Source organism: Melanerpes formicivorus, unplaced genomic scaffold, assembly GCF_026170545.1.
Source record: "Melanerpes formicivorus ecotype bairdi unplaced genomic scaffold, bMelFor1.0.p_v2 SCAF_18, whole genome shotgun sequence".
Classification (NCBI taxonomy): domain Eukaryota; kingdom Metazoa; phylum Chordata; class Aves; order Piciformes; family Picidae; genus Melanerpes; species Melanerpes formicivorus.
In genome coordinates this window covers 6,302,931-6,312,288 of record NW_027142370.1, presented here as the reverse complement: position 1 = coordinate 6,312,288, position 9,358 = coordinate 6,302,931, and the positions used below count along the sequence as shown (strand labels likewise).

Sequence of the window (9,358 nt, the reverse complement as noted above, 5' to 3'; positions counted from 1 at the left end):
GGAAAATTAAAGAAAAAAAAAAAGAACCTTGGAAGGTAACTTTAAGCTGTATGTTTGAACTGGTTGGTACGGACATGTGAACAAAGTACTATTACAATTCAAGGGGAAGAACGTAAGAGTTCTATTTGCAAGACACATACCTCATTTGCCTTTTTAATTTCTTTAGAATCTTCTTCAGCTGGCTCATATTTCTTTTTGCAGCTATCTTCAGCATGCCTGAAACAGGTATTTTGACAATTAAAAAAAGAAAACATTAGCCTAACATTAGTTTGTAAACTTCCTGCTTGTAAAGCTAAGGAACTGAGAGAAATGTATGCTAAAAACACTGAAACAGAACATCAGCACACAACTTTTGACTAGCCAATTTGACCAAGCTTTTTCTCTTTGAAAACTGTACTGGGTTCTAGGCTATCCTCTGGACATTAGTACTTTAAAGCAGAGAATATGACTATGTAGCTGTCCCAATAAAATGGGTAAGAGATCTCCTTACCCCATATATATCCATGTGTAGACATACATGTACATGTGTGGGTATCAGAGTAAAATAATTTAAAGACTAATCCAAGCTGACTTATGTATTAGATGCATGAACATCTGAAAGCTTTCCTCCTCATGCATTTATTAGCATTCTGTGTGTGAAAAGCCACATAAAAGCTGCTACTGCAGTCTGAGCTGCAATAATTTAAGCAGCTATAATTTGATTTTCTGCCTGAACTTCATGCTTATTAGCTGTAAAAATCACAGGAATATTTTAAGAGGAAACTGTTAAAATGTACAAGGCTCATGCAAAGTTGAAGGGAACCTTTTCAGTCTGCAAAGATTAATATTCAAAAACTGAATTCCTTTTGAGCAACCAGTAATACCTTGAATCTCTTTTTCTTTTTCTGCTCAAGGCTACTTTTTTTTCTAAAAATTTCTGTTCTTTGAGTACATCCTTAATGCTGGTGCCAGTAGCTTTTGACTCAAGGCTTCTTGATGAAGGTTCTTCTAAGTTCAGGCTGCTCTTTCCTAAAATACAGAGATGATGAAATACATAAGCATGTCATTTTATCACTGTTTCAGGTATAAAAATGACTGGAAGCAGTACAAAGAATACCAATGTATGGCACAGAATACTAGGGTGTATAGGTATTCACTGCATTTAAGCAATGTAAGGATACACAAAAGGATGTATGAAAAAAGTGAAGATAAGGAATTTTGTATTAATAATTTGCATTATAATTTTCTGTTACTTCACTGTTGAAATGTTGAGGTTTTAAGGGAAATGACCAGAGGTCTATTACCAGTATTTCAAGCTGAATGTTTTTTGTTTTTTTTTCCCCCAGTGTGAGCAAGCAAGAGCAGGACACTGGGGGCTGATGTTAAACTTCACATACCTTTAGCATTCTGATTTCCATTTTTTAGGGATTTTGTTTTTTCTGCAGCCTTCTGTTTACGTTTTTCTTCAAGTCTCTCTCTGTTAATTTGTCTTCTTAGGAGTCTCTCTTCTTTTTCTTTGGCCTTGAGATACAAAAATAAAGAAAACAATTAGAACAAAGTATTCTTTGACTACAAGTGTATGTCTAAAACCCACAGAAAACAAAACATTGTAGCTTGAAGGAAACTAAGAAATAAAACAGTCCCCAGAAATCATTGTATGAAGGTTAATGGAAACTTCTAAAACTTCCATGAGATGAAGCTAGCTGAATTTCAGAGCTTCATTGCCCCTTACCACTGCAGATTGAGGCTATGAGACCTTCTCATAGAACATACATGTTTTATGCAGAAAACCAAGAGAAATTTACATACTATACACATACTGCATATCAACTATATTAATGAAGACCAGTTTTTTGGTACATGCAATAGTTCTTAATCTTCTTGTCAAATCACTCATTTGGGAAAGAATCTGCTTATTGCTGTGATTCTGTGAAGACACTGCATGTGATTCGTGAATGCTCTGTCAACACCAAAACACTGTTCATTTTAGACTGAGGGAAAAAGATGGAAAAGTGTGTTGTTTCACCACAAGCCAAGTGCTGTGCTGGAGAGCAGATCATGCAATTTTGGTGGAAGTGTGAGGAAAGGGCAGATGTAACACAAAGGACAAGAAATAAAAAATACAGCAAATGAAGCTAGAAGAAACAGAACACTCCCCCTCACAAAACAGCACCAAATAAGAAGTGGAATTTCTGTGCTGAAAAGTTTTAAGAGGCCAGAATGCGAGCAGTACCAAACTCCACACTTACAATAGACTGTCGGCGCTGCTCCACAGTTCGCTCATCATCAGAATCACTGAAGTATTTGGAGTACAGGAAAGGCTTGCGAACGTACGCGTGACGAACGGGCTTGGCTTTCCCATCATTCAGCTCACTAACATGGGGCTTTGTCTTACTGTGACTGTTGTTCTCCTCCTCATCTGCAGAAAGGTGAGAGAAGTGTAGAGATGTATTGAGAAATTTGGGCAGTGCTTTCAATGTAAGCTTTGAGGATGCAAAGCAACTCAAAATGGATTACTATTTATTCTAAAACCAAAACATGTACAGTTAAACCAAAACCAAACCTTTTAAGATCAAAATACCACTAGACATCATTCAGCCAAACATGATATAAACCCCAGAGGAAAGTGGGACACAAATGTTGCCTGTAATCACACTGCCTTTTTTACATGTAGCGCTTGGTAGTTACCATCATGTAAGAAGTCAGAGTCTAATTTCTGCTATGTATTAATTAAGCTTTTTCCCTAGACCAAAAGCTTTTATACAACATTTGAGTAAGTAATAACTAGACAGGCTTACTGAAATACACACATAAAACACAGTTTATACTCATGTCTTGTTCAAGTAAGAGTAAATATTCCAGTTTTATCAATGTTATTAGAAAAAAAGCAAAGCCACTTGTGCTTCACACTATACAAATCACTTGTAGCTCTGAAATATACTTAAAGCTCCTTTTCACTTTACAAATACTTAGTCATAACTGAATACAATTTGTCCTGCTTAGAGGTAACACCAAAGATAGAATATACATTTAATTCAGTGCTTCTAAATAATACCCTTAGAGCAGTAAAGATAAGATCACAGCGCATCAGAGATAACTCATTTGGGTACTAAGGCTCTGTGTATTATGAAGTAGAACGTCTTATTAACTGCAAAAGCCACATGATCCAAAGTTTGCTGTCAGAAGAACACAAAAAGGTAACCCAGCCAGTAAAGAGAGTGGGGTTTCCAAACTTAAAGCTAAATCCATTCCTGCTCCTTCTACCATGGCTAGGTAGAAGTTGGAAACCCCTGCAAGCAACAGAACCAAACTCATTTGCAAACTCAACTACAACCACTACCCTGGGGTCACAAAGCACTGCAACGTTATACCAAATTCATGGCAGAAGGGAAAAAAACACCCATGGAAAAATTACATTCTTCACACACAGGTGTTTTTCTCACCTATGAAATAATGTAGTACAAAATAAAACATTGAGAGCATAAACTATTACAATAGTACAACAGAACACACTGGAAAACCTCAAATTCATGACTTGATGCACCCAAAAGTGTTGCGTAGTCTTTCTTGCTACTTAATCTAATTATTTTACCATCTGATGTGATCTCCCCCTCTTCAGTACTGTCAGAAATTACAGTCTCCTCTTCACTCTCCTCTTCAAAGGAAGAAAGGTCACTGGTATGGACAGAGCTGACAGTGATGTCACTGAGTACATCCATATCTGAATCTATCGATGTGTTTTCTTGCAAAGGGGAAAAAAGAAAAAGCTGTAATGCAACATACTGAATTTGAAAATCTTTTCTTAAAAACACCCCAAAGAGTCATTTTGCCACTCAAAACCAAAAATAAGAACAAGAAATATGGAAAAAGTAACATTAATGAAATGTTCTTAGGCTAGTTTTGGTTTACTCAATAAAACCCCCACCCGGAAGTACAGCCAGAAACTTTAAATGCAAACTGGGATCATTAACAGAACTTGCCAGAGTTAAGGCAGATGATCAATGACACTTGAGGAACCAAAGCACACCAAATCCCAGTGTGACTGCTTCAGCTCAGGGAGACAAACCAAGACCTAGCTCTGGCTAGCTGAACAGATTTTACCAACATTTGTGAGAATAAGGAGAGAATCTACATTCCAAATATACTCCTGATTCAACTCACGAATACACTTAAACACCCCAAATCAGTACGTTAAGGAAGAGCATTGCCCACACCATACCTTCTTTAGTGCTTTCAGTTGTTTTATGTTTATTGCTGTTTCTCTCTGGAGCTAACTGCTTCACTGGTTCCAACTCTCTTGACTGCTTTTCTTCTTTTGACTTTGTAGTATCATCACTTTTCTTTGAATGGTCAGACTTCCTGTCAAGTTTTTCCTTCTTTTCTTTCCTCCTTTCGCCTTTCTCACTGCTGTCTGTTTTCTTGTCCCATTTATCTAATAACAACTTACTCTTTTGATCGTCACTTTCCTGGTGATTTTCTTTACTTGTAAAAGTCAAATTATTAGCATCCTTTGCTGAATTTTTTATTTCTTCACTTTGGCAGGAAAGTTCATTTAAATCTTCACACCTTGCAAATGTTTCAGCCCCTTCTCCAGAAGGGTCATACATTGCTCGCTCTCTGTCTGACAAGTCCTCTGCACTTTTCTCTCTGTCAGTGCTACCATCCACACTGTGCTGAGATGAAAGTCTTTTTGCAACTCTGTCACTGTTCTTAGGATTTGAGTTCTCTGTTGAAGCCCTGGCAGCACTTGCTTCTTGGTTAAGCGAAGTTATTGTTTCCAAAATGGACATCGCATCATTAGCTACATTCCCACTAGGAGCTGTACCAGAGACACCTTGAATAGTAAGGAAGAAAAGAGTTTTATTTTATCTTAGTTTCTGTAATTCTGTTCAGACAGAATGTTAAGCAAGTGAAAGGAAAAAGAATAATCACTCTATTTAAAAATCAGTAAGAAACTAATTTTGTAGTTTAAGAGTTGATTAAAAAAAAAAGAACAAAAAAAAAAAGCCAAGAAGCTGCATTCCTGCAGTAATTCCAATCTCATTTCTGGGGATGCATTTTGCTTTGCCACATACCACTGCTCCTGAGATAACTTGGGAAAAACAAGGATTGCTTATGGAAAGGCTATTCTGAACACAATCTTTGTTTAACTTCACCATTATCCCAAGGGAAATGACAAATGTGAAGAATCACCATACAAATTACTACAGCAGAAAGTCTGTATTTCACACCTCTGGTATCTCCATAAATGACACAGAAAATGAACTCAGCATATTAATTATATAACAATAGGACCATCAGAAATATCTTATCACTTCACCATCCTCTTAGAAGAAGCTCTCAAGGGGGATGAGAAAGGGTTAACTGGGCTAGCACTAAGAACTGCAGCTGGCTTGTTAACCCACTTACTTTAAAGGAAGTGGGCCTCACAGGAAAAGGGCTAGAATTTAAATAAAGGGTCTGGTTACAAATAGATGGACTGCTGTGGAGTTTCTCAGGAAGAGAAAGAATGGACTATCACCTGCAGGAGTGTTTAGAAGTTGGTATCAGGCAACAAAAATGAAAACCATACAGAAAAAATTCTATGTTTGTAAACAAACCAAAGACAGCTGATGCACAGCACAGCTTAAGCTCCTGAGAGGACTGTAGCCATTCAAATTTTATGGCACACAGCAGATGCATTCAAACAGGTAACGGACTGTGTCATAGGGAATTTTCCTTCTGATCTACTAATTCATGAAAAAAATTTGAATCATGCTTATTTTTCAGCCATGTCTTATCTGATCTTCTAATACTTAAAGGGAGAAACCCTAAGACCAACTTTTTTCCTACAGTAAACCAATCCCTTGCAATCTCAAGCCAAAGTGACATGGTTTCTGTTGCCTTCTACCCTAATGCCTACAGCAAGGGACAAGTATCATGGCATGCTGGTCTGCACTCAGCTTGTTCATACCAGTGCTAACAATTATGTGCCAGTGGCAAATCTACTCAACGTTTCTGCTCTCCCTAAAACCAAATTTTTGTTAATAGACTGCTCAGAGAAATGGTAGAATACCTTGTACTGTAATAGAAGCATCTGCTTTCTCCTCACTTGAAGCTGTACTGGGGCCTGCCACCTCTTTGTGATTCAACGTGGCTAAAAATTCATGGACAGCTTTTTCCACCTGAGGTCGAAATGTGTGGTTGATCTTTGGGTCCACAACCTGAGAAATTATTCTGTCAATTCCAGACTCCAACATTCCAGACCTGGAACAAAGTTATATGTATATTTAATAAGAAAAAACCACTTTTCAAGAACATCTTAATGAAACATGCTCATTTAGGTGTGACATAAACAGTCTTAAGAATCATCAGGGAAAGCATTGGCATTTTCTGGGCATCACTGCTGCAACAAATTTAACCAGCTGCCTGTGTATCAGCAGCTCTCTCTATGCTTATCAGCTAAGAAAAAAAATGCCAGAGTAAGAAAGCAATCCAATCCTATGCAAGTAACACAACAAACTGCCTGTTATGTCGTTACTGGTTATGCCTACAAGTGTTATCTAACTGCAAAAGCAACACTTGTTGAAAAAATTCAACAACTTGATGATATGAATTCCCATGGCATAAAAGAGGTGAACTGCAGAAGGCATGAGGGACAAATGACTACTTGGCCAGTCATTACTACCCTGAGCTACTTACTGGCCAATACAGCTCAGAGTTCTGCAACTGTACAGAACACCAAAGTCAAGTCAAATAAACAGCAATAAAGACCTTTTGATCTACAGGCTCTCTCATAGACCTTTGTCATCTTTTGTGGAACACACACTGCCTCTTGACCTTACTGCTTCTTTAGAAAGAACTAAAAAAACCCTGAAGAACAACCAGTCCCCTCCTCCAAAACAAAGTAACTCCTCAGTCAATGGTACCACTACAGCATGAGTAAGTTTGTTCCTAAATGCCTTGTTTGACCCAGTTTAGAGACCAAACTTCTGCCACTTCGACACAACTTTCTAGTATTTCTTATGAGTCAAGTTTTGAAAGGGAAAAACTAGGAAAATCCTTATGAAATAATGTAACATCAGGTAAGTGTCTGACATAATTTTGATGTATCAGCAGTTATGAAATGTGTCTTTTTTGTTTAGCTAGGTAGACTATCAGTTTGTGAATTTGCCTTCCAACACTGCAGAGCTTTGCTTGTCAAATTATTTTAATTTTCCTTAGCTCAAAAATTGATAAGTGCAATTTTATTAGTATTTCCCTTAAAAGAAAGTGCAAAGACAGACTTCAGCTAGGGTGTTACATCCCAAGTAAGAAATGAGCTTTCAAATCCTGCATAAGCTTGGATCAGACAAAATATTACTTGCTGTCAAATGCTGATGGCAGCTTGCAAGCTGAAATAATACCATGTTTTAAACGCTAAAAAACCAATCAAGCAAGCTTCTTCAAAAGTTTCTTTGAAGAAAACATACACTTTACAACTGACCTAAAAAGCCTCCATCACCTGTTGTGGTATGTGACAACGTTCAGAGAAACCCCAGAACTGTCACTTACTTGAGAACCTGCTGCCTAATGTTATTTCTCAGCTGGTTCTTGTTGAGATGAGGACTCCAGGTATGAGTGGCCAAATGATTGGAAACAAAGTTGTCAACGCGTTGTCTCAGATTCTGGTAGGCGGGCTACAAAGCAACAACGGAGAGGTTGGACAGGAGGGTTTCCATAAGCAGTTATCCTCCCGGAGGCCGAGCTAAAGGACCCGTTGCACCCCGTAACTCACTGAAGGTGCAGCTGCTCCCTCTCGCTTGCAGAGATCACAGTGTGTTAAACACGCCTGTGTCGCTGGAATCACTCCACAAAACCAGGCATGTTTGTACCGCCAGCCAGCCCACGCTTCCCTCTGAAAACAGGGGCTCCAGCTTTGCCCCCGGGGACGCCGAGAAACGTCCTCGGACCGCGGGCCCTGACGGAGCCCTGCGCGGGCCCGGCCGGCCGCTCCCCGCCCCCGAACGCGGGACGCGCTCCCCCGCAGTAGACCGCCGCTCCTGGGCCCGGGCCGGGCCTCGTCGCTCTCGGGCAGGCCCAGCCTGCCCCGACGCCCCGGAGCCCGCAGAGAGCCACCGGCGGGGCGCCGGGACTCTCCTGAGGCGCCGGCCGCCAAGCCCGCCCGCCCCCACCTTGGTGTCCACGTCGGCCAGGCAGTCGCGGCGGAACTGGTCGAAAAGCCCCTGGCTCTTGAGGTGGTTGACGATCATGGAGACTAGCTCGGGCTCGGCCGCACCGCCCCCCACGGCGGCCCCAGCACCCGGCAGCGGCGGAGGCTGCTGAGGGGGCGGCGGCGGGGGCGGCGGCGGTGGTTGCTGCTGGGGGTTGCTGGCCATGGGGGCGGCGGGACGGCGCAGCCTGCGCTGCGCGCGGCTGCCGGCTCTCCCGGCCGGACCCCGGGACAGGGCTTGTTACCGAGCAGCGGCGGCGGCAGCACTGACCCCGGAAGCGAAAGGGAACGGAGGGAGGAAGCGGCGGGCGGCCAGAAAGGAAGCAGGAACGCCGCCGCCGAGAGCGGCGCCATCGGCGCCAGGCGGGCACTGGCGGAGCCGCGCGCAGCAGCCGCGGGCCCTTTAAGGACACGGAGGGGGTGGAGCCGCTCGCGGCCCGCTTCAGTGGGGCCCCGACCCGGCGGCGGCGAAGGGGGGGGGGGGGGGGGGGAAAGCGAATGGGGGGGGGGGGGGGGGGGGAGAGCGCGGCGCGGCAAGGGGCAACCGCCGCGACCCCGTGGCCCCTACCCGCCTCACCGGCAGCCCGCCCCCCCCCTCCTTTCCTCCGCGCGGCGCGGCCCCAGCTGGGCGCTGCGGGCAGCGCCGGAGGCTCCCAGAGGCTCGCGGCCGCCCCGGCCGCCCGGCGCGGCGCGGCGCCGCTGCCGCACTCCCCGGCGGTGCCCCCGCAGCTCCGCCCCGCGGCCCGCCCCTTCCTGCGCTGGCCGCCATCACGATGGGGGCAGCGCCGAGCGCTTCCTCCCTGAGGCTCGGGGCGGGGCCGCGGCGGCGGGCGGGGCCGGCTGGCGGCAGGGTCGAGGCCTGTTAATACGCAGCGGCCGGTGCTGGTGGGTGCGTGGCAGGAGGGCTTCGGCGGGACGCGCGGACCCCTCCGGGTGCGCAGGAATTGTTACTGGCTGCTAACGAGCACTGCACGCACACCTCTTTCCCACTCGGTCTTCCCTTGTGAGCTTCAGGGGTCGCTGCTGCCGTGAGCCTAATTGCAGGCTTAGGCTTTGGCGTGGAATCCCGTAGAATCATTTTGATCGGAAGAGACCTTTAAGATAATACATTCCAACCATTACTTAACTCAGCCGAGTCTGGTGCTAAACCATGGCCCTCAGCAGGACCTAGATGTGTTAAGTGTAAGA

At 43.9% G+C, this 9,358-nt stretch overlaps 1 protein-coding gene across 5 annotated transcripts in view; it reads right to left on the bottom strand.

The window, feature by feature from the left end:
• Window positions 1-8,588, bottom strand: part of BOD1L1 (biorientation of chromosomes in cell division 1 like 1) — a 35,229-nt gene extending 26,641 nt beyond the window's left edge. For 2 of the 5 annotated variants that reach the window (XR_010988687.1, XM_068149462.1), the window contains exons 1-9: window positions 8,133-8,588; window positions 7,513-7,637; window positions 6,035-6,225; window positions 4,199-4,813; window positions 3,572-3,721; window positions 2,229-2,398; window positions 1,377-1,500; window positions 864-1,008; window positions 141-216 (exon numbers count right to left, since the gene is read on the bottom strand). Coding sequence is in view for 4 of the 5 variants with exons in the window: in XM_068149462.1 (XP_068005563.1) it covers window positions 141-216; window positions 864-1,008; window positions 1,377-1,500; window positions 2,229-2,398; window positions 3,572-3,721; window positions 4,199-4,813; window positions 6,035-6,225; window positions 7,513-7,637; window positions 8,133-8,336 (1,800 nt within the window). In the remaining variant the exon portion in view is untranslated. The remainder of the gene's footprint in view (window positions 1-140; window positions 217-863; window positions 1,009-1,376; window positions 1,501-2,228; window positions 2,399-3,571; window positions 3,722-4,198; window positions 4,814-6,034; window positions 6,226-7,512; window positions 7,638-8,132) is intronic. The other 3 variants (XM_068149460.1, XM_068149461.1, XM_068149463.1) reach the window with 2 other exon arrangements.
• Window positions 8,589-9,358: the final 770 nt, after the last annotated feature.